The 25,020-nt window shown below is 32.4% G+C and overlaps 3 protein-coding genes across 6 annotated transcripts in view; all 3 read left to right on the top strand.

Annotated features, from left to right (window-relative positions):
* LOC105170282 (protein CNGC15b) lies at nucleotides 1,525–5,633 on the top strand. Of its 2 annotated transcripts, XM_011090970.2 has the most exons (8): nucleotides 1,525–1,953; nucleotides 2,545–2,621; nucleotides 2,746–3,298; nucleotides 3,383–3,595; nucleotides 3,680–3,972; nucleotides 4,063–4,174; nucleotides 4,280–4,516; nucleotides 4,720–5,633. In XM_011090970.2, the coding sequence occupies exons 2-8, from the start codon at nucleotides 2,593–2,595 to the stop codon at nucleotides 5,422–5,424; spliced, it is 2,142 nt and encodes a 713-aa protein (XP_011089272.1). In that variant the 5' UTR covers nucleotides 1,525–1,953; nucleotides 2,545–2,592; the 3' UTR covers nucleotides 5,425–5,633. The 2 variants fall into 2 exon arrangements, with proteins under 2 accessions (XP_011089272.1, XP_020552484.1); XM_020696825.1 differs by having other exon boundaries at nucleotides 3,383–3,972.
* LOC105170283 lies at nucleotides 12,102–16,580 on the top strand. Of its 2 annotated transcripts, none has more exons than XM_020696569.1 (4): nucleotides 12,102–12,401; nucleotides 13,260–14,395; nucleotides 14,673–15,343; nucleotides 15,433–16,580. In XM_020696569.1, the coding sequence occupies exons 2-4, from the start codon at nucleotides 13,290–13,292 to the stop codon at nucleotides 16,449–16,451; spliced, it is 2,796 nt and encodes a 931-aa protein (XP_020552228.1). In that variant the 5' UTR covers nucleotides 12,102–12,401; nucleotides 13,260–13,289; the 3' UTR covers nucleotides 16,452–16,580. The 2 variants fall into 2 exon arrangements, with proteins under 2 accessions (XP_020552228.1, XP_011089273.1); XM_011090971.2 differs by lacking the exon at nucleotides 12,102–12,401 and adding an exon at nucleotides 13,030–13,128.
* LOC105170284 overlaps nucleotides 22,750–25,020 on the top strand; it is a 7,782-nt gene continuing 5,511 nt past the window's right edge. Inside the window, exons 1-4 of one of the 2 annotated variants that reach the window (XM_011090973.2) lie at nucleotides 22,750–22,852; nucleotides 23,588–23,741; nucleotides 23,826–23,937; nucleotides 24,026–24,145. In XM_011090973.2, coding sequence (XP_011089275.1) covers nucleotides 23,722–23,741; nucleotides 23,826–23,937; nucleotides 24,026–24,145 — 252 coding nt within the window. In that variant the 5' untranslated portion in view covers nucleotides 22,750–22,852; nucleotides 23,588–23,721. The remainder of the gene's footprint in view (nucleotides 22,853–23,587; nucleotides 23,742–23,825; nucleotides 23,938–24,025; nucleotides 24,146–25,020) is intronic. The other variant, XM_011090974.2, reaches the window with a different exon arrangement.

The raw sequence follows: 25,020 nt of genomic DNA on the forward strand, positions 1-25,020 counted from the left end.
GTAAAAAAATACCCACATATACATGATTTAACCCCAAGATCTTTCATCCATCAAAGAGTTTTGGATCTTAAACTTACCATTGAGTCAAGACCTCGTTTACAAAACTTTGAGGATTGGATATGTTAACTAATGAATGCAAGGTCACATGTTTGAACTCTAGAGTCGGGGAAGAGGAATCAATTTTGATCCTTCTTTCAAAAAAAAAAAAAAACTAATTAGATATATGTCATTTAGTATATACACGTACATTAAAAAAAATATATAAAAGCAATAATAATTAATAATATTATAATTTTCATTTAATAGGGAAATAAGTTTCCCGTTGCCTCCAGCTACTTCTTTGAATCAAAGCTTTAATTAAAAAAAGAAAATGCTAGAAGCTCCATATGTTTTCTTCTTTTTAAAAAAAAAAATATTAGGAAAGGATCATACAATATTTGAATTGAGCGTGTGAATGATTAATAATTAATGAAGGTACATGAACTTATATATATATATATAGAAGTACTTGAATTGAATTATTGAGATAGGGAAATATCCAAAGTTGAAAAAAACCCTCAACTCCTCTGTTAGTCAAACTCGGATAAATCATCCTTCAATTTCCTTTGACAATTGTTTTCCCATTCATAAATATATATATAGTCCATTATTATCCCATTCCATGCAACACATACATACATACATGTATTTCTATTTCCTCTTCATTCTTGTTCTCCAACGTTGTTTGGGACCAGGATTAAATATATGATGGAAAAACACAAGTCATAACCCCTATTCTTATTAGTTCCATTTTTGTAAAATATTTTTTAAAACATGTGATTAGTGATATTAAATCATCGTCTTTCAAATCAAGTGAGCATTCTACATTCAAAACTCATTTTATGTCCAAAAGATTTTAATAAGATGGTCATCCAATATGGGATCAGTGTCAAGCCAAGTGACAAATGTGTCCAAATTTTCAGAAATATTATTTCTTTTAATAATTTGTAAATGTCTAAAAACCTCTTATAATCTAATAACTGAAATTTTAATTTAATTGAACAATTAATAACCGAGTACATCCCTTTATTTCCACTCATAAGAATCCAATTAGTACACACATATATATAAACATATGATGTTGTTTTATTTGGGACAAAACTATTAAAAAAGACAAGTTAAATTGATTGTAGTCATTAATGTTAGTAATTAGTAGGTTAGGTGTAGTACAAAATACCGACTTCCTGTAACCAAGATGCACGTGGCAACACGGGATAGGTGGGGAGTCCAAGTTAGTCAACACCTCGGATCTTTACAAACAATTAAATGTTTGTGAATAATAAATTTAGTATAACCGGGAGAAATAGAATTAAATAAAAGCACAATTAAAGGCTAGCTCCTGCTGCTTGCTGGCTGCCTTCTTCCATCCACCCCATTCTCAACCTTCTCTAGTCTGGACAGATATGTGATACTGTTACACAATCTTTCTTCTCTCTCTCTCTCTCTCTCTCTCTCTCTCTCTCTCTCTCTCTCTCTCTCTCTTTCTTCTCTCTCTCTCTCTCTCTCTCTCTCTCTCTCTCTCTCTCTCTCTCTCTCACACACACACACACACACTACACACAATAGATATATGTATACACAAATACATACACCCATGCACTGTACATAGATTATGAATTGATAAATCTGTATTTACGCTGTTGTCTCCTTCAGAAACAAGGAAAAACTGATGAATTTCTGGGGTGGCAAGAACAAGGAGAGATGGAGACTTTATTGTCCTAATTAAAAAACCCCCTCAAATTTAACAGTTCTTTTTGTTATAAATTTGACCCATCTTCTTGTTTTCTTCTTTTTTGGTGGGTTCTCAAGGATTACTCTTTTTTGGTTTAGAGAGAGAAACAAAGCCCCAGAAAGAGAAACAGCAGAGCTGATCAGCAAGAATTGGAAAGAATAGTTTTGCTATGCAAAATGCTTGTGAGTTTTCTTTATCCCTTGATTGGTTTTTCTTGGATTCTTGAACAAGAAACATGTCTTAGTTATCTTTATCTGATGAGGGTCTATTTGTGTTATATTCTTTTATTGATTTACTGTAATAACTGGGCCGTTCTTGATTTTGGGCGTTGAGTTTTCCTCTGGTTTTGAACATGTATGTAATTGTCCATTTTGTGCAAAAATGTCCAATTTTTATGAATTGTACCGTGTCCCATGCTACATTGAGTGAAGAAAGAAACAGTTCACGGCTTTGACTGATTCTGGTTCAACTACAGCATGAAACTTGAAAAGTTGACATCCCAGTAAAAGGGGTTTTAAGAATTGACAAAAAAATGGTAGGAAATTAACGGAAGCGGTCACATGTTTGACCTGACTTTTGGGTCTGAAAAGAAAAGAAATAAGAGGGTCTGATACTCTAGGAGTTGAAGATAGCTTTTATTTCCTCACATGATTTCTTCTGAATCAAAACACAGCTATTGTCTTTTTCCCAGTGGCTATGAATCCGCTGATTGTCGTTTTCGGCCCGTATTTGGCTTGATATTAACAAACTTCTCAACGTTTCTCGTCCGACAGATCAAATTATCTATTTATAGCAACAGCAAGTTCTTGTGATCAAGTGCCATGGCTTATACTAATTCAAGATCTGTAAGGTGTGCTTTATTGCATTCTCAACTCTGTTTTTCATCAAATTCTTGGAAATTCTGTCCTTCTGCTAATGTTTTACTATGGATTTATTACAATCAAGGAGGTCATAAGTATGAGTTTGTCTTGCAGATTCCATGATGATGTTGAATTTTCAAAACTCCCAATAGCCAACGGCGAAAATGTGATCAAAGTTAAGTATAAAATAGATGGAACACGAGTAGCGGAGTCGAGCTCCAAGAAGGGTGAAAAGTCGGGTAACAGCGGCAGCAAATCATTGAAAGCTAAAGTATTGTCCCGAGTCTTCTCGGAGGACTATGAGAGAGTGAAGAAAAAGATACTAGATCCTCGAGGACCTACTGTTCGTCGATGGAACAAGATTTTCTTGATAGCTTGTTTGGTGTCTTTGTTCGTCGACCCTCTCTTCTTTTACTTGCCAGTGGTAAAGAAAGACATTTGCATAGACATCGGTTTCACTCTTGAGGTTATCCTAACAATTGTAAGATCAGTAGCAGATATCTTTTACATGATTCAGATTTATATTCGTTTTCGCACTGCATATGTGGCCCCTTCTTCTCGCGTTTTTGGCCGAGGAGAGCTTGTAATAGACTCTTCAAAAATCGCTTCGAGATACTTCCGAAGGTATTTCTGGATCGATGCTATTGCTGCTCTTCCGCTACCTCAGGTTCGACATATGAATTCATTTTAGTTGCTGTCTTTTTGTGTGATTCTGGTGATACAAAGCCTTATACTTGTCTGTGTTGTGTAGGTGTTGATTTGGGCTGTTATCCCTAACCTGAGGGGATCGACAATGATGAACACGAAAAACGTCCTGAGGTTCATTATCATATTCCAATATATTCCGAGGCTTTTTCTTATATTTCCACTTTCGTCGCAAATTGTCAAGGCTACCGGTGTTGTCACAGAAACAGCATGGGCTGGAGCTGCTTATAATTTGATGCTCTACATGTTAGCAAGCCATGTAAGTAAAAGGAACTATCTTGAGCTCGTCCCAGAAAGCATTCTTCTGTTGATCCCAGAGCCTAACATCGTTTTAAAATTCCAGATTTTAGGAGCTTCTTGGTACCTTCTTGCAATTGAGAGGCAAGAAGCTTGCTGGAGACACTCCTGCAATCTTGAGAGTCCATCCTGTCAGTACAAGTACTTTGACTGCCGTAGGGTTGCGGACAGCGCAAGAAATGCCTGGTTCCGGTCGAGCAACATCACAAATCGATGCAATCCTGAAAACAGCCTTTACCCTTTTGGTATTTATGGAGATGCTGTAATGGCTGAGGTTACAACCGCTAAGTTTTTCAATAAGTACTTCTACTGTCTGTGGTGGGGGTTGAAGAACCTCAGGTACGATAGAATTATGTTCTTGTACCTCAGACATCAAGGAGTACATAATTCTTGGATGTAGATTACTGAGTAAGTATATGATTTTTGCAGTTCTCTGGGACAAAATCTTGGTACGAGCACCTACGTTGGAGAAATTATGTTTGCCATCATTATTGCGACTCTTGGTCTGGTTCTGTTTGCCTTGCTCATAGGAAACATGCAAGTAAGTCTGCAGATATACCTCAACTCAATTACCCTTCAATGCAAAAGTTATTACACTCGATATTCAGATTACTTTTCGAAATGCTGATACACGTTGTTGTGGCAGACATACCTTCAATCGACGACTGTTCGACTAGAGGAATGGAGAATCAAGAGAACTGATACTGAACAGTGGATGCATCACAGGCAGCTACCGCAAGAGTTAAGGCAGTCTGTGCGGAAGTATGATCAGTATAAATGGGCAGCGACAAGAGGAGTTGATGAGGAAGCTCTGCTCAAAGGACTTCCTTTGGATCTCCGGAGAGACATTAAACGCCATCTCTGTTATGATCTAGTTCGACGGGTTAGTCATCAAATTTTTTAATTCTTTTTCTTGCTTTTTACAGAGTGTTAAGTAGTATGCTAGAATAATTCTAAATATTAGAGCAGAGTTTATTAGACATTTTGATAAGGTTAATGTTCAAACCAAAATCAATCTCGGCCTATTCAAAACACATAAGTTTATTTGAGGCAATCGAGAAAATGATCCTTCTCTCTTGACAACAGGTTCCACTGTTCGATCAAATGGACGAGCGGATGCTGGATGCAATATGCGAGAGGCTCAAACCGGCCTTATGCACACAAGGAACATGTCTAATGCGAGAGGGAGATCCTGTGAACGAAATGTTATTCATAATCCGAGGGAATCTCGACTCCTACACAACCAACGGTGGCCGGACTGGTTTCTTCAATTCATGCCGCATCGGTCCTGGTGACTTCTGCGGCGAGGAGCTCCTGACGTGGGCGCTCGACCCTCGTCCGAGCGTCATCCTTCCATCATCCACCCGCACAGTGAAAGCCATCTCCGAAGTAGAAGCATTTGCTCTCAGGGCAGAGGACCTAAAATTCGTGGCTGCTCAGTTCAGACGACTCCACAGCAAACAACTGAGGCACAAGTTCCGATTCTACTCCCACCAGTGGAGAGCTTGGGCCGCGTGTTTCGTCCAGGCAGCATGGCGGAGGTATAAAAAACGGAAGAGTGCTGCTGAGTTGAGGGCTTTGGAGAGCCTAGTGATGGAAACGGAAACATCTAATGGAGCAGGAGCGGAGAAAGAAAGCCCTGCTCCTGGTTCAGGATTTTCTGTTTATGCAGCAAGATTGGCTGCAAGCAGGAGAGGCGTCCACCATAAGCATAGCGATTCTGGTTCTGGAACGGTGGGATCGCTGCAGAAGCCAGCAGAGCCTGATTTTTCGTCCGTAGACGACGATTGATTTGTGGAGTATATAGCGTTGAAGAAGTCATGATCGAGATACATGTAAAATTGAAACATGTGGATTGTTTGACACTATTCTTTAAACAAAATACTAAGTTAGAAGTAGAGACATTGTATGAAACAGGAGAAAAGGGCTGGTTAAGAATGGAGATGCATGCATGTAAATGAAGTATGATTGATATCAATGGTTTTTACATTTTTAAGCCATCATTTTTTTTTTTCTTGAGATTGTGAAAATATAAAATTGTTCAGTCAAAGAAGAGAATCAAAATAGGAAACTCTTATAAATGAGGGATAAAATTAAATATTTATGTAATTTATGCTGCTAATGTCAATATTTTCCGTTCATATCTTAGTAGAAGGAAGTTGAGTGTAAATGTATTTTCAAAACTTTTTTAGGGAAAGGTGTAATTTTACATTTTTTGGAGAAGATTCAAGTGCAATTAATCCTAAATTTTATATTTACAATTTATCTGATGATTTCAACGTTTATTTCTTTGCACAAAATTCATATAAACAGAACATTTAAGAAGTTTTAAGAAAGAAAATGAGGTTAACCTTAAATTTAAATTTCAAGAATCCATCTTTTTTTCAAACTTGACTTGGAATGAATTGTCCCCATCCAATGCTTTTGTCAATCCACATAAGCAAACAACTCAAAGAAGTTGTCAACACTTTCCTCATCCATTCGTTTCAACAAGGGGATGTGTGATAGTAAATCTCCATGACATCTCCAATTTCTCCTCCATCACCATCGAAAATGCCTTTTGAGTCAATGGTGCAATACACCTCTTTGAGCCCATCATGGTCCTTGATTTCTTGACAACAAAAAGACATTGAAACACACATTGTAAGAAGATAGGACACTTCTTAGGATATGTGGGAATCTTGAACTTTTACGAAAAGGACATTAAAGTACATGTATGTGTACTTGGTACATGTTGAGCTTAGTAGCACTAACTTCAACCTCTACAATCTTAGTGGGGACAAATATACATATGTCTCTTGTAATTGTTTGAGGGCTACTGCCATTTACGGCTGTTCACAATTCAATTAAATATGTTGAATCCAACCGAAAATTTGGTCCCAACGAAAATCCAACCGAAATTTTTCGGTTTTATTAAAAAAAATTCAATTTTTCGATTGGTTTTTTTTTCACCGTTGGTGACTCGAAAATGAAATTTATATATATTATTATATAGTATATTATATATTTTACTTTTAACTTTACTCTTTGTCCACTCTTTTTTTTTTCTAACTCGTTCCTCAATTTTCAATTCTTTATTATTTAAATATTTAAAATATGGTATTTTACTATTTTAGTTTATGTTATCGGATAATAAGCTTAATCAACAATTTAGTACATTATGATAATCTTTTTGTAAATAAATTTTTAATATAATCATATGAATTTTATCACGAATTTACATTTTACTTTTTAGATTTGATATTTTTGTACATGTATTTTTTAACAAAATTGAAAAAATACTAAAATTATTTATATATATATTTTTAAAAAAATCAATTTTTTCAGTTAAAAAACCAAAAAAAAAAATAAACCGAGTTTGATTTTAACCGAACTAAACTGAGCACGTCCGATTCGATTTTCGATTTTTAAAAATGGTTGTAGATCTTTAGATTCATAGTTGTAGATCAAAATGTTGGAGCCTAAAGTAATTAAAGATAAATTTATAAAGAAGAAAAAAGGTACAAATAATTTTATGAAAACGTAAAGTTAAAGCATAGTATTTATTTTTAGCTCAGAGGAGCAAAATTTCTATTTAAACTTTTTAATTTTTATTTAAATTTTAAGAGATAAAGAATACTTAAGTATAGATATCAATTAACAACTTACTTTTTTTTTATATTTTGAATTTTTAAATTATATTAAATTAGCTTATAGTAAAACTATATATATTAAATTAAAAATTATAGTAAAATTTATAAATTTTCAATTAATTTCCAAAGAAGCATAAAAATATAAAGTATTTGTCAGATATGTTGGATAAACAGAAAAGAAAAAGGTAGAACGGAGGTGCCTAATATACAGGTGATAGGGTTTCTGGGCCCATAAGGCCCAAAGTGCCACGATAATTATGCGCGCTGTGGCCCATTTCGGCCTTCCTCAAGTCAACTTTAAATATTTAAACAAACTTCAAATATAAAGTTCTTATAGAGGTTTTTTTCAATTAAAAAAAAAATAAAGCAATATAAGATTTTATTTCAAAATATTAAATTGAATTATATAATATTAAGAGACATGGTAAAACCATCATATTTCCAAAATAGGGGAGGGATTGAAACAGATGAATGTTCACCTACTTTTATGCGGATCTAATTCAATTTAACTAAACTGCACATCATGTATTATCTGCTCAATTTGATTTGTCTATAATATTTAATATATATATATATATATATATATTATGAGTCGATTATAATTATATTATAAATTAATAATTAATATATATTAATTATCAATATAAAATTAACCAAGAACTACTGTTAAAATTTATTTGGTATTCCATGATTTTTTATCCAAATTAAAAATACAAAGAGCATTGCGGATTAATAAGTAAAAAAGTTAAGAGTTCAAATTGTTCAGAAATAAAGAGAATTATATCTTAATACCACTAGAAAAAAAAATCAATATATTATTGAATTGCGCTTCATCAGTGCCTGAAATTCTCGCAAATAGCCAAAAATAAAAACTTGCAAAAATCAACAGCCCAATTAATAATAATAATAATAATGTAGCACGGAATTGATTTGTTATTCCTAGAGAAGAGTCCAAACCATGTGAAAATGCCTCGATAAAAGTCTGTTTAGGTACTACTCCAATTAAAGACCAGATTCTCAGTGTTGACCAAATGTTTAACAATTCATTTCAAAGAAAAAACAAACTCATAACAGACAAGAAAATATTTGACCCTATTTTGGAATTTTATTCACAACTCATATTTCCTAGGAAGAAATTTTATAGCATGCATAAATCTAAATTTTTATTGATAAATTTCTCAATTGTATTTTGTGTGAAATTATTAATATATGTAATCAGTTTAGTATCTTAGAATAATATAAAGAATAATGTAAAATGTAATGTTTTTATCAATAAGCAATTTATGATATCATTATAAAATTAAACGCTACCGTATTATTCCATGGAAAAACAAGCCAATCACCAATCAAGGTCAAGCATGGGTTGCTAGACATTGGGCATTGGTATGGTGAGTGCGTTTGGCAGTTTTGGGCTGTTCATGAATAAAGTGTACACGTAAAATCAACTGCGTATGTTGATTTTTTTTTCAAAATTTATTTATTTATTTGGTAGTTTTGACCGTGAAAAGGAAAATATAAATAAATATATTTTTGCGGGAGTTTCATGTAATTATTCCCTAATGATCAATACGAAAATTTAGCGCCGGTTTGGATTCGCACGTGAATGAGATCCAATCTGCACCCCATCCCCATTTGACTATTTTACTCTTCAAATTTAATTTTGTCTCACCAATTCAAAATAAATAAATATCAGTTGCTTTAAATATATCTTAATTTTTCAATTGAACAGATTTTTCTAGTTTTTTAATTAATCCATTGTGATTATTTTATTTTTTTTTAAAAAATATTATAAAAAAACAGATGAAAATCAAAATTATATATATTTTTTAATAATGATAATGCAAAGTCAACCCCACTGGAATGGAAGGATTTGCTGGAAAGTTGACAACTTTTACTTGTGATCATGTGAACCTTCTTTCGAATAAATACAATGGAAAAAGCCAACTACGGACAATAATATTAATGTAATAATTCTTTTGGATCATTTCTCACAAACAATGATTAATTTGTTATAGCAGTAGATATGAACGTGACTACGTACTCATCTTTCGCAATATCTCAATTCTTTTTTCTTTTAATAAATTAATTATAATTATATCATGCATCGTCTCAATGACCAATAATTATAATAATTATTAATATCAAATATTTATATTAATCAATAATTATTATTGAAGTAAAATAACAATCGACGTATCTATGGGATCTGACAGTGCGACATTATAATGATATATCTAAACATGTAATCATGTCTTTTTTTTTTCCTAATTGCAATATTTAATATTTAACCTTTTCATCTATATATAGCCAATTGCGGTATAATTAATCTTTTGTTTTCTTCAATTACACATTAACTCACAAAATATTCAAGATGTTGAAGCTACTATATAAAGAATATTAATTGTTAGGATATTAATTAATTACAAATTAATAGCTACAAAGGTCGTCCAATTTTAGAGTTAGACAAATGTTTTTTTGTTTATTTATTTATTTATTTATTAGTAACTAAAAATGATATTAACTATAAGATGGTGAAAAGTGTTACCTAATTTTTTTTAAAAATAAGCTTACAAAATCAGAAAAATAAGATATTGGGAACTTAATAATTTTTTTAGAAAAAGTAAGAAATTCTCAACTTATTTGAAAATCTAACAAAGTCAATCAACTTTCATTATATCAATTACAAAATTTTCATAAGTAATTGTATGTTTATAAATTTTACAATCTTATTTTATCCAAATATTTCAAAGCTCGTATTTAATTACTTTATAAATTTTAAAAGTATGTTATAAAATGTATAAATTTATAAGATATTTTAAATAAATTTAATTAAATAGGCTCTTGTATGGATATTATTCTTTAATAATAATTAATTAATTACATAATGTTAACTAACAGTGATAATTAATACATTTGATGTCATTCCGACCTCTATTGCCTAGTATAATTATTGCAAGTCAAAAAAAAAAAAATAGGGATGAAGAACTGTAGTATAATAAAGTTATTTATGGCATAAAAAGTTTAATACATAGGAGATTAATTTATTAATTAAGATTAATTAAATAATTAGTGTATGTTGTGCATGATGTACGTTGTTTGACCCCCAACTACTCAAGTTGAGCATGCCCAATTTGATTAATGTTGAAAGTCCATTAAAAAAGGCTTTCCTCTCTCTCCCTTTTTCTTTTCTACAAGTTCTTTCAATCGAATCGTCCTCTTTTCTGATTTGGGGCCCCTTTTTGTGCAATAATGTAATAATTATATATCATTCTCCAACCAAGAACCCATAAATCGTGCTACCAATGTCTATAGTATAAACTTGGATGATCAGAAATTTTAAGTTTTGCGCAAACTGAACTCTTATTTGAGTGGTAAGTTTGAAAATCCATAATTAAAATATTATAGATTCAAATTTTATAAATGTTGATCCACTGCTATTTTTATAGTAGTTTTTTTATATTTTTATTTCATCTGAGTGTATTCGTTAACTTGAAATTGGATGTATATTTGAATTTAGAAGGTTCGGTTAGGGGATAAATATGAAAAAGTCCAAATATATTTACGTAAGTTTGGAATCTTGTAGTATATCCCGCAAGATAAGAAATATTGAGAACAATACTAGGAACCCTGATTATAACCCTATAATACTTAAGTCAACTAGATTATAGGAGAAAAAGGAAATAAATACCGTACGAAAGTATGGAGTAAGAAAAATTGTATTTGGGACATAGATGCTAATATTTAATAGACGAATCGAGCTGCACTAATTCACATGAGCTATTGATCTAGAGATGATGGGTTGTCATCGTGAATCCCTACATATTCAGGTTCAAGTTGGGTCGAGATCGAATTGGTACAACCCTATTAAAGATGAACGGATAGTTTTTGTTTTGAGATTAATAAACGAGGTACAGGCGTTTTAGTGAATTCCCAAAATTTTCAAGTAGCTGTGGACCATAATTACTGTTGTATTGGATTAATTTTTTAATTTGAATTAATGTATTAAACAATGTGATGAATTGTGTGCTTAAATTTTAGACATCGTTATCAAATATGAAGGAAATAAAATAAGTAAAATTAATTGTTGTGCAATTTATTTTATATTTATATCAGATAAATGTCAATTTCATAAGCTTTTGCAAGCTAAATTTAACCATTTTCCATAATTATCTTTTACAACGAGGTCCCAAAAAAATTAAAATCAAAGAAAAAGAACCCCTCAATCACTTATATTTAATACAAAAAACTTTCAACTAATTCGGATTTATAATTTCTAAGTGACATGATGACATTTGCATAAATTTTTTTTAATTATTATTTCCCACTTATTTCTCCCATGCATGTAATATAATTTCCCTTCTTTGACTTAATCAGTCTAAGATTCTCGATTTTGAGATTTTGTTCAAGGTAGCAGTTGAAGCTTTTCATTTACTTAAATACATAAATAATTACATATAATCCAATTCATCATAATTATTTATTTCCATGTTACCTAATTCTCTATTTTATTACTTATTCTACAATGCCCCCCACCATAATCCCTAAAAATCAGACATTATAAAAAATAATAATTGTACCATAATTTTAAGATATCAATCAAAATTTCAATAATATTTAGATTAGAAACAATTAATAAATATTAATATATGATAAGTCTCATCTCATCACACATAAAAAGTGATTATAATAAGCTCAAGAAACGGCTACAGCTTCCAGCTTATTTCCTTCCAAGAAAGAGCCACACGAAATTGAATCCTCCACAATGCGAGCAAATTATTTTATAAAAAAAAAAAAATCAACTAAAAAAGAAGAGCTTATGCTTAACTTTCAGCTAGCCAAAAGTTTGGCAAAAAGCCATTAACAATGTATTTTTCTGCAATGTTCATCTTCACATAGTACGTACATTTAGACAGCTGCTCAAAGTCAACCTCCTCCATCCTGCTATTTTTTGCCTACATATAAGTTTCTTCCTTCTCAATCTTCATTCATTCTAATTATACACATCTCTACGTAGCTTATTAATTCCATAAGCTGCATGTTCTAAGCTTTTCTTAACCAGCTTTTAGCTTATTTTGCTGAAGAAGAAAAGGGCTCGACGTCGGTCCCTTCCCTCGTATCTATTTCTTTGCTGTCAAGGTATTTATGATGTCTTTTGTTTTTAAGTAGAATAATAAGCTGTAGTGCTAATTAAGTTTAGTGGTTTTGCTGATTATGAGGATTGAGGTTTGACAAACTTATGATTCTCAATTGCTTTTTATGAAGTTTTCTTGGGAAAATGTGATGCTTTGAGTTGTCCTGAAGAGAAACATCTGACTCTTGGAGCTTCTGAGATTCAGAGCTTAAGAGCTTTTTCAGTAGCTTCAGCTTCTAGGATTCTCAATTCAACTATTATTTTAATAAATTCTATTTTCAGCTGCTTCTGAAATTGATACAACTTCTTACCTTTTATTTTAATGTTGAATGTATTTGTTTTTCATAAAAGTCTTCCATTTTCAGGCATCAATGCAAGTTGATGCAATAGGAAAAAACTTGAATTGAAGTGCCAAAAATGCAGGGGTGGCCTGTTTTCGCGGCGACGCAGCAGGCTTTTTAATTAGTCCCCCCTGATGAGTTTTTTTCCATATGCGAAGAAAGTGTAGGAAGCGCTCGTTCACATTGCTCATTACTTTTATAATTCTTAGGGGCTAACCCCATGTGACCTTTGCTGCGTTTTCCATGGCCTCCCTCATCACACTTTATTGCTTAGCACACACTTCTCTGTCCGCCCCCCTCTATTCTCTATATATGTTAATCAACTTGCACACTTTTCATTACAAACCGAACTTCATAAGAGCTCATTGTCCGCCTGTTTTGTCAAATCAAGGTAAAAATAGAGGATATGCAAGATTCTCCATTTGATAGGAATTGTGCTAGAGTTGGTGATTTCGATGTTTGTTTCTTGTTTTGAGTGTATAATTGCTGCTGATTTAACTGAAATGCTGTTACATGTTGCAGGTTTTAGTGATTCTTGCTGCATTTGTGAGGATGCTGGGCTTTTCACGGAATCCAGCAACGAGAAATGGAGATTATTTGGAGGGAATGCTGAGTGAATACATGGGGGGAAAGGGGAAGTTGAGAGGGCAAAAGGGCTCCTCGGCTCGTCTTGTGACGGTGTTAACGTGCTTGCAGTTTGCATTTGCAGTTTATGCGACATTTCTGCTGTATTATATGAGCCCGTCTGTGGACTTGAGGACCAAACCGGACTTCTCATGGGCGACGCGTATTGCACAGCAGTGGAAGCAGTTGATGGTCACCCCACATGTTGTGAGCCATTACCAAGAATCCAACTCCCTCATCAGGGCTGAAATCCCACCAATTAGTCCATCAGAAGTTTGTGAGAATGAGAAGATAGATTTTGTGCAGAAGAAGTCGAATGATGCTGTGATGATCAAGTTGAAGAGGGAACTCTATCAAGAGGTGCTCGATTTCCAAAAAACAAAAATCGGGACTGAGACGCTTTCTGAGCTAATGGCAATGAAATCCAAGTGGGATTTGCGTGGGCCGAACGTCCCCAAAGTGACTGTCATTCTGAACCATTTTAAACGGAAGACGTTATGTGCTCAACTCGACTCTTTGCTCCACCAGACACTACCATTTCATCACGTTTGGGTGCTGTCGTTTGGAAGTCCTAATGAGCAATCCCTGAAGAGAATAGTGGACAGCTATAACAACTCAAGAATCAGTTTCATCAGTTCAAGCTATGATTTCAAGTACTACGGGAGGTTCCAAATGGCTTTGCAGACAGAAGCTGATCTGGTATATATACTGGATGATGACATGATACCTGGAAGGAAAATGCTGCAGATTCTGTCTCATGTAGCAGGAACAGAGAAGTACAAGAATTCTGTTCTAGGGAGTATTGGGAGGATTCTGCCTTTTCGACAGAAGGACTTCACATTCCCCAGCTATAGAAAGTTCCGTTCAAAGGAGGCTGGTCTTTATTTGCCTGATCCAGCTTATGATATCACCATCGACAGAGTTGTACAGGTTGATTTTCTCTCCAGCTCTTGGTTTCTTTCCGCCGAGCTTATCAAAACGCTTTTCATCGAGACACCGTTCACCTTCATGACCGGAGAAGATCTGCACTTGAGGTATGTCGATTTATTATTACTTCTGGTAATGCTATAGTTCTCGCCAACATCGTAGACTATATATCCTGATGGAATTATGACGTATTTCTTGCCTTATTTGGTTTTTAGGAATAATCATTTAGTGAATCTTGGTCAGAATTGGATTGGACATAGATTTATTGTGTTAATCACTGTCCAAAGAACATAATGACAAAGATATTTAGTGTAAGAAACAGATCTGTGCAATGTGAATTCTGCTTTAAATCTCTGATCAATGTTCAATAAAATGTGCATGCAGCTATCAGCTTCAGAAGTACAGAAACGCTGGTTCATTCGTGCTGCCAGTTGATCCGAACGACAAAGAAACGTGGGGCGACAGTGAGCACAGGCTCGCTTATGTATCTGAAACAACCGTAATTTTCAAAGACATTGTTCAAGTACGAGACGATCAATGGTGGAAGGCCCTGTCAACTGGTTACATAACTCAATGGGCAGCAATGTACCCACAAAAGATCGATGCACTCTTCTACGCCCACTCTGTGGAAGAAGTTAAAGCCCTGTCCCCTCTTCTTGAAAAGTTCAGAAGCACTGTTGGGAAAAAGGCTTATATCGTTGTCTCAGGGGGCAACTTCTGCCCCTGTGAAGATGCAGCTGCAGCCCTGAAATGGCCCAAGGCCGTGTGCAAGGAGAGACGGTTCAAGATTTTCGATCTGGGAATCGGTGCTCTATCCGGGATTTCAAACTCAGAGGTGCCCGTTTTGCAAGCTGTGTATGCTAGCATGAAAGGGTTAATAAAAATCCACAACCCAAGCGTGGTGATCACTGTTTCAGATATCGACTCAAACGTGAAGAAAGCTCTGAAGATGGCATCGGAGACTAATGCAAATGGTTCGGCATTGGTCCTTTTACCAAGAGCTTCAGTCCCAAAGGCTCTCTGGATGGCTGATCTTCGCTCGACAGCATTGCCCAGTAAGACTGTTTTTTCGTACTAAAATCCATTGCTTTTTCTTGTTTCTTTATCTTCTACTCCTCTAACCTTTTTCGTTTGCTATGACCAGATTGGAATCGGATGAGGCTATCAGTAAGCATTATCACACAAAACCGGGCTCATTCTCTCGCAAGGCTGCTGAAGTCTCTGAGCAACGCATACTACTTGGGAGACGAGGTTCCCATAACTTTCAACATGGACAGCAAAGTTGATGCAGCAACATTAAAGCTAGTGAACTCATTTGACTGGCCACACGGCCCTAAAATTCTTCGTAGACGAATCATCCAAGGAGGGCTAATCCGAGCAGTCAGTGAAAGCTGGTATCCATCCTCAGACGACGACTTTGGCCTACTACTCGAGGATGACATAGAAGTCTCACCTTACTACTACCTCTGGATCAAATACGCCCTTCTTGCTTACCACTACGACCCTCAGGTCTCTCTACCTGAGCTCTCGTCGATCTCCCTATACACCCCACGTTTGGTTGAAGTTGTGAAAGAAAGGCCTAAATGGAACGCAACCGAGTTCTTCAAACGCATCCATCCAAACACACCGTATCTCCACCAGCTACCCTGCAGTTGGGGTGCAGTTTTTTTCCCAAAACACTGGAGGGAATTCTATGTCTACATGAACATGAGATTCACCGAGGATGCCAAACAAAACCCTGTCCAAATCCCAAAATCAAGAACCAACGGCTGGCAAGCCTCGTGGAAGAAGTTCCTGATAGACATGATGTACCTCAGAGGATACGTTAGCCTGTACCCCAACTTCCCGAACCAAGCAAGCTTCTCGACCAATCACATGGAGCCCGGAGCTCATATCAGTGCAAAAGACAACGTCGTTAGGCACGACAAGGCGGACTTTGAGGTGCCGTTGTTGAACCAAGACTTCCGGAATCTGTTGCCTAATGGAAAACTGCCTCCAGCCTCAAAGCTACCGTCATTGAACCTCTTCAACCAGGCATTATCGCTGAAAGGTCTGAAGGCGGCCGGAGCTAAGTTGGGACAGGATGTACTAGAATGCAGGCCAACAGAGAGAGTTATGGTGGATCATGAAACAGGGCTGCCTTCACATTGTGCAGCATTCTGATTATTACCAATATTCTTTTTTGGTTTCTTACATTTGTTCATTGTAGCAATAGAGATTGTCCCGGCAGGGGAAAGTCAATTCTCAACTGTAAAAACTGAAAAATGAATGTGGGATTCATAAAAGGAAAAAGAAAGACAATGATCCTGATTTTGGTGGCCCATGTAAGGGGGATAATTAGGATATACAGTGAAGAGTTATGGTGCATGAGCTTGTAACATTGCAGCCAAACAATACCTAATATGTTGGACCAAGATTCCTATTCCTAGTTGTTTCCATTTTTTCATAATTCAGTTTTGGTTGAAAATCCTGTTAGCCACTATTGCATTTTTTGTACTAAGGATAAATAAATTTGGGATCGATTTTTTTATTTCAAGTCATATTGCATTTTTTACTTCATTTACCTTCCTCGTGTACAAAAATAGAATCCTTCTTCTGCATTTGCTATCATATTCAGTGTGACACTAATGTATAATTGACACGTATTTTTTTTAAAAAAATTAAAATAATTAAATTAAAACTGTAATTTAAAAATAAATATACACAATACACGCATTGGTACGACAACCATTGTGCAACAACAGAATTCGGTCTGCATATTTATGCGGGACCTGCTTCACAAAGCTATTAGTGGGCCTCGAAATACAAAGACGGTCTTGGAGTGATTGGGCTTGGCCCATAGCGTGAACCAACCTGGGTTTGCAATTCCTAATCAGTCAATAAAAGTAAAATCTAACATACCCTTTTTTTCTTTTCTTTTTCCTTTTCTAATTCTGAAAACACATTTCAACAAATATTAATTATTTTATTTATTTATTTATTGGTGAGGGGTAAGTTTCGCAAAATTGTTCCTTTTTAGGGTTTTAGCTAAGGAGTTCTGAAAAATTATGACATAAATCAAATTTGATCGAACCAAACTAATCACATAGTATTTTTTCAAAACTATATATCCATTATAAGACAAGATGCCATATTTACCATATAATCGATTCAGATCTAACTAAATTTGATTTGAATTAAAAAAAAATTTGAGAAGACTTCTAGGTTTCGTGTCAATATGTGGCGATCTGTAAACCAACAACAGAAGCAATGGCTGGTTGGTGGGAATTGAAAGTGAACACATTCACATTCACATTCACGTCAATCCTCCTCTCACTGGCCCACCAAATCTTCACACATTAAATCAGAGGTTTTGGGCCCTAAAACTCTTCCATGTTGAGTTTGAATTTCAGGGTATTTTCTGCTTTAATAATATTTTTTTAAAATTTATTAGGTATTTTTTGTTATTTGTTATAGTTCAATGTATTTTTAGATTTATTAATATATTTATTTTTTAGAGATTTTAATATAATGAATAATTTAATTGATCCTTATTATTAAGAAAAAAGAAACAAAAAAACATCAACAGAGGTGGTCAATCTCGATTTTGCGATTGCTGAGTGGGCCTGAAAGTTGATTTCGTAGCTTTAAATTCTTGGTCTATAATATAATCATACCACTTCAATATTTTATCAGTTTAATTTTCTTCATATAATCATATCATTATATTACTCTTTATATTTATTTTCATTCAATAAATAAATTTTTTATTATGAAAATTCATTAATATTAAAAATATTGAATAAAAATCTATATTTACTCTAAATTAATTTAAAACTAATTTATTGTAAATTAAATATTTAATGATGATTGTAAAGTAATCTTTTAAATTTATTCAAATAATTTTAAATATAAATACTCCAAATCCTTCGATTCTAATTTTAACTATTTTTTATTAAACACAAATAAATTTTATTTTTTAAATTAAGTCATTTAATATTATTTTTTTAAATTCTTCCTTCAAATCAAAATAAATAGACACAAATAGAGCCTCATAGACGAAAATATATTAGTAGCTGGAAGCAGTAGCGTGTGATAAAAAAAAATAAAAATAAAAATAAGCATGTGGTGTTCATCATATTGTGTTCAGATTTTTCTATTAAATAATCAGTCCAAGAGCCTCCTCTTATTTTTCTCTATACTTTTGCTTGAAGATTGCATAAATGAAAAAATTAAATAATTAGAAATAAATCTGCCAATTTCTGGATGACAGGTTGTTGTATAAAAGTAAGACAGGTCAATTGATTGATGTCAGCATGTGGATGGATATATATATATATATGATATGAAATTTTATGTATGTATAGCATAACATTATTATCCTGACAACATGTCAGAAATTATATATGTCTATATATATTTAATTGGACCCATTTTTAGATAAATAGTTTTTGCTTTTCAATCATAAAATTGTACTTATAATTAGTTTGCTCATTTTTTATTAGATTGTCTTTTGAAAGTAGCATTTTTCATACAAAGGGTATAGTTATAAAAAAAAATTATCAGAGGAAGTGCAAGTGTAATTTTTTTTATTTTTTTAAATGTAATTTTATATTTTCAATTAAGAATATGTTTAACCTTATTAATAATATTGTAATTAATTATAGGTTAATTACAACAATATCATATGAAGTTTGGTATAATTACGAATACCTCATCGTTATTTGAAAAATTATCAATATCTCATGATTTTAACAGATGTCTAACAATTAGTTCAATCCAAATTGGTCTTCATTAAGTTTTTATCAATTTTCATGGTGAATTAAGCAGAATGCCCTTATGGACTAAAAATTATAAATTCTATTTATTTTTTATTTTTTGCACTAAGCGAATAATGTTTTCGAATTTGTTCATCCACTCGTCTGGTATTTTTACAACTTTATAATTTTTTTTAGAATACAATAAGGGCAAAACTGATAATTTCATATTTTCATCCAATAATCACATAATTTCATCAAACATTAGGAAAATATTTATAATTTTTCAAACAATGAAAGAATATTCGTAATTATGCCAAGTCTCATGAAAGGTCGTTGCAATTTATCCTTAATTATATGTATTAAGTGATAAATTTTTTTAGTCTTATTATAATAATAAATTTTATGATTTAAATAATAACAATTTTGGATCATAATTTTGAAATCCTCATTTAATATTTTATTATTAATATTATTTTTCTTTATCACATTGCATATTTAAGTGGATATAAAACAAAAAGGGTTTCCGAATGCTTAAAAGAATCTTTAATTGTCATATTTTCACAAGATATTTCTGAAAAATGTACTATGTCCGTAATGTAATTAAAAGAAAATTAGAGGGTCTACATTAAAAAAAAAACAAAAATGAGGGTCTATTTAGAAATATCCAGAAAGTTAAAATAAAGGTATCTTCTAAAGGCAAAAGAGGACATTTTGGCTTTAACTTTAACTTCCTTTTAGGACAAGAATATATGTCCTCATGTAAAGTTCAAAAAAGGGCATCAGATGCTTTTTAAATTAGTTGAACCTTAGTATGTTACATTTACCATTGTTTTGGTGGAGTTATAATCATCAAATTAAATAATATTTTATTAATTTTTAGTTAAAAATAAAAAATAAAAATATTCAATTATGCACCTAATACAATGTTAAGACGTGTTCATTGGATGTTTGCATAGACTCTCGCATCATTATTACTAGTAAATATAGTACATCAAAAGTATGTGCCTAGTTTTTAAAAATATATATTAAGATGATAAGTTAATATAAATATTTTGATTTATAAAAAAATATTGACAAACAAAAATAATAAATAATATCAAGGAAATAAAAAAAAATGCATGAGAAGAAAAAAACAACTATCAAAGGTAGTTATAAAAAAAATGATAAATGAAGAAATTAAAAAATTAATTAATTAATTTAAAATTTTAAAAAATGGCATACTAAAATTAAAAGAGACATTGAAATGGTGCTATCACTTACTAATAAAATATAGATAATTAATATAGTTGAGCAAGAAGCATCTTATATTCACCTTTCTAAAACATTTTATTAGATGTTTGAAACTTTATAAAATGCTATAAAAGTATTTGAAAAAAAAATTAAAATATAAACTTACGATATCCAAATATAATTGTTCAAATACTTTTAATAATATGTTTGTTCGTAAAATTTAACCAAAAATTTTAGACCTTGCTTGGTTTTATCTTCACTTTCAAATTTTGCTTTTAAGTATTTTTAGTTCAATTTTTATTTTATTCGTATTAGTATGTTTTATGATATATTTTCTTACAAAAAAATGTATGATAAAATAAAAATTTAATTGAGTTATATTTTTGTGTAACAACTTTTTATACAAAAATACATGATATAATAAAATTTATTTGCACTGAAGATGTGTTAATTTTTTATATGAAAAGTCGTGATTGAATTGAAATTGAATTATGATATATTTGTACGAAAAGATTTAATATTTCATAATAATACATATATAAAAAATAATAATAAAATATTTTTTTTAATTTATGATTTGATCTCGGTAAAAAAAATCCAATCAATATGAACCCACATCTTAATATAAATAATTATAAAACTAAAAATAGGGCTTTGAAAAATAAAACCAAACAATAGGTGACATTCAATGTAAATGAGGAATTATGGGAGGAATTTGGAATGAAAGGGTTAGCTCAACTGGTTACCTACCAGGGACTACAGGTGGCGTTGAGCCATTAGTGAACAGGTGCACGCTTTCTCCGATTCAATTGCACCGTCCCCTTCAATTTCAATTATTGATGTGAGTCCAGTTAGGTACTAAGTACTTCCCACACTCATTCAAAATCTTAATAAATGAAACTCTAATTTAAATTACGCATAATTATATTCTCCTCCCTTAAATTTGATAAAATTATATATAAATTTTCTATGATATGAAAATTACATCTATCACTATAATGTTTGTTTTCATAAACAAATAGATCTCTTCATTAGTTAAAAATCAACGTTTTGTTGATATTAACAAAAAAATTGAAAAAATAAATCTATATTTACATCTAATTGATTTATTATAAATTTATTATAAGTCAATTAAATATTTCTATAACAAACTATCCCATATGTCTTTATGCATTAATGCATGAGATGAGGTTTCACCATTATAACTATAGTATAGTCGGAAAAAAATTATTTGACCTGCAATAAGTCAATAATAAGTCAATTAATGGTAAATACCAATTTTAATTCAGATTTTTTGTTAGTAATGAAAAATTTGATGAATTTAGATTAATGGATGAATTATTTGTCAGACTAAAGCAAACACCAAGGATGCTATATGTAATTTTTCAAATAACAGGGATTTACATGTAATTAATTGCCAAATTTCAAATGAAGAAAGTGTAATTATCTCTTTAAATTATGTATAAAGGAACATTAGTAATCTATGATATACTTACATAAATTATTTTTACTTCTTATAAAATTATACAAGTTATTTGTGACAATAAAAAATAATGAATATTTAATGTAATAATGTTGACCTCTCTCTGGTGTGTATATGTAATTTAATCAACAAATTTTCTTCGAGTATATTTCAATATTAATGTTTTAATCAATAAATTATGTAACTTAATTGAGAGCTTATAATGTTTGGATAATAGATTAAATAATAATAAAATTAACAGTTTCATAAATATATTATGAAATTTGAAAATAATATAATCCACACGTTACACGTAAGTACATTAACAAATTTAATCTGCAGATGCTCCCTTTAGTGGTCGATTGAAAGTAGATTTGCAAAGAGATAAAGGGGAATAAAGTATATAATTGGGTTAGAATATGTCACAACTTAGATCACTTTTTTTAATTTATTATGTCAAAAATCTATCATATAATCATGTTCACTTTAAATATTCCATTTCTTGTGGATATTATTTCGTACTTACAACAACATAATTCTAAAGTACTTACAAAATTATTGAAAAAAATTAAAACACGATCAGAATTATCCGTTGCAAGTGACTAAAAGATCTATACGATTTTTATCGATATGAATTTAGATATTAAAATATTATAAAGGTTTTGAAATAAAACGAATTTTGTAATGTATTAGATATGTAAATTTTTGCATTGAGCTGAGTTTTTAAAAAATTTTGATAAAATAAATAGGCGACAAATTTCAATATGAAAGTGGGTCCCGATAATAGTGTAATTTGAGATCATAATAGAGATATATGATGCCAATTTTTGTTCAATTATTAAAGTCTTATCTTTTATTTAATTTCGGGATTGGTCCCTTGGAAATAGGTAATGGCTAATAATGCAACAAAAATTTTCAAATTTTAATTTAAGATAGTGTATGATTAACGTGAAAAAGAATTATTTTTTTGGGAGGGTAGAAAGGTAAATTCGGGGAAAGGTGAAGTAATGTTCAATTTCATTGTCGCCCGCAACAAACCAAACATTCATACGATCTCTCAGGAACACGAAAGACCCCTATTCCGCTCTCTCTCTCTCCCTCCCTCCCTCCCTACCAATCAACTGGCCTAATTTGTAAGCCTCGCAAACCCTGGTTTCTTTCTCTATGCTGTACGTGGGTTTCAAAATCTGATTCCGTTGTTGCTGAACTTTCTCAGTTTTGGTGTTTGTTGTGTTTTTTCTTAAATTTCCTATGCTTTTTTCCTCTGTGAATTTAAGAGATTGAGATTATCGATCTTTCAGTTTTTTGCTGTGAATTTTAGTTTGTCGTTTCCTCTTTGTTTGTTAATAGTCTGGGCTGAATTGGTTTCGTCATTTTGACGATTTTTTTTATTTTTTTTTCCCTCCGGGTTTAAGATTTATTTATTTTTTCAATCACTAATTTACTTGAAATTTCAGATGAGTTGAGAAAGTTTTAGTTTGATTAGTGTGGAGTAGGCACAGATCGCTGTATGTTTAGTTTCTGATAATGCTTCTGGTAGCATGTGCTTTAGGACTTGTGCCTCGCAGATTTAAATTCGAACTAAGAGTTTTTCAGTCTTGATTTGGTAAATGCTGGAACGTAAATTGAAGTCCTTGATGTTCTAACTTTTTGGTGATTCAGTATCAATTCATTTTGTATTTTTGTGTCGCCCGTGAAATACTTTGAAATGACTGGAAAGGTGGCTGTAGAATGCTGTCTTAATTGCCTTGATTAGTAGAAAAATTTCATTCAAAGGAGATAGTTGATTGGGTGATGAGAGCTCAAAGTTTTGAGTATGGATGGACCTATGTGCTGTATTAGTTTTATGTCTTTAATTTGTTTTGCAGGATTGCCATTTTCTGGAGTGCAAATTCAGATGTATTAAAGTATGCGATATTTTTCTCTATTGTTGCTCAGGATTTCGGTTTCTGTGACTGTGCCTAGTGCGTGACGTTCGAGTCGGGCAACTTCTTTTATCATAATGGGAACCTCGCTTCGCAGGTTTGTGGAGCTGCACATATTGGTTTACAATGCAAAGTGACTTTGAACAATGTTTTTAATCCTGCATTTTCTGTCCATATGCAGTGGGGTTTTTAAGAAGTCAAATGATGGTGCACGACTCCTTATAACAACAATCATGGGCATGGTGTTTGGATATTTTATAGGCGTTTCATTTCCATCTGTTTCTTTAGATAAGGTACGGGCCAGATTGTTCATAAGTTGTTCTATGCATGATGCATGTCACCCATTTGGATAATTTTTTGTAATCAAACTTCTATTTGCAGATCAATCTGCCTTCAAGTCTAATATCATCTCTTGATATGGCCTTCAATGACGATCGCCGTGCTGTTAGTCGTAGTTTTCCTGAAAATCTCGGTTCAAGCAGTACTCCTCTAACACCCAAGGTAGTTCGTATGGTCATACATATATGCAATTGGCATCTCATGTTGCTTCTTTGAAATTTTGAAGCTTTTAGACTTTAGTCGTTTTGATGATTAATGGCCCTTGATTGCAGTAGTTCATCTTTTGATGCAAATGCTAGATGATATGGCTGTCAATTTTGTTCGTCAGCACCAATTCATTAGTAAAGTTGATGTATAATTATTTAGCGACTCGACCATATAGTCTCCTCCGAGTTGACCCTTTATGTGTCCATGAAAAATCTCAATTGTCCTTCGTCCTGAGCCATATACGTAGCAATATGAATAAGATTTCTTGTCCAAGTCATTATCTTGGATTACTTTTGGATTGTCCTAGTAGGTATGGTAATATCACACACCTTTGTTGACCCATGCAGCTGCTCTTGCCCACTCATTCTCGTGTCCACTTTATTTGTGTTTCAACTTCTAAGTCTTGTGTGGATGACACAAGTATCAGGAAACCATTGCTTCTCATGATGGACCAACAATTCACAATTAATGAGTGAGACTGGGATCAGATGTGTAAAGGAAAGAAAAAGCTTATTGCATGATTCTGCTGCAAAGGGCAGTCATAAATATGTAAAATTGGCACTTGAACTAATATCGTTAAGCCGATTAATCATAGATACTTCTTATTAATGCTAAAACGTCGTAAAATAATATGGCAAAAGTCACTATTCTAATACGATAAGCAATAGCCCTTTCTAGGGCGATATTCCATATTTTGTTCCATAAGACTTGCTGTTCTGATAAAAGATAGAGATTCGTATTGTTTCATTACAGTGAGCATTATCAAATGGATCTATTGCATCATGATGATAGATTTTGTAGTTTGGGATATCAGCAGATGTGAGATGAAG

The sequence above is a fragment of the Sesamum indicum genome, linkage group LG9 (assembly GCF_000512975.1).
Source record: "Sesamum indicum cultivar Zhongzhi No. 13 linkage group LG9, S_indicum_v1.0, whole genome shotgun sequence".
Classification (NCBI taxonomy): Eukaryota; Viridiplantae; Streptophyta; class Magnoliopsida; order Lamiales; family Pedaliaceae; genus Sesamum; species Sesamum indicum.

Bases quoted from the DNA above. Each gene is read 5' to 3' on its own strand.
- LOC105170283 (XM_020696569.1), top strand. From the start codon at position 13,290: ATGCTGGGCTTTTCACGGAATCCAGCAACGAGAAATGGAGATTATTTG. The intron at 14,396-14,672 runs GTATGTCGATTT...ATGTGCATGCAG, and splicing joins GGAGAAGATCTGCACTTGAG to CTATCAGCTTCAGAAGTACA. The intron at 15,344-15,432 runs GTAAGACTGTTT...TGCTATGACCAG, and splicing joins TCGCTCGACAGCATTGCCCA to ATTGGAATCGGATGAGGCTA.
- LOC105170282 (XM_020696825.1), top strand. From the start codon at position 2,593: ATGGCTTATACTAATTCAAGATCTGTAAG. The intron at 3,299-3,382 runs GTTCGACATATG...TGTGTTGTGTAG, and splicing joins CTGCTCTTCCGCTACCTCAG to GTGTTGATTTGGGCTGTTAT. The intron at 3,973-4,062 runs GTACGATAGAAT...TGATTTTTGCAG, and splicing joins TGGGGGTTGAAGAACCTCAG to TTCTCTGGGACAAAATCTTG.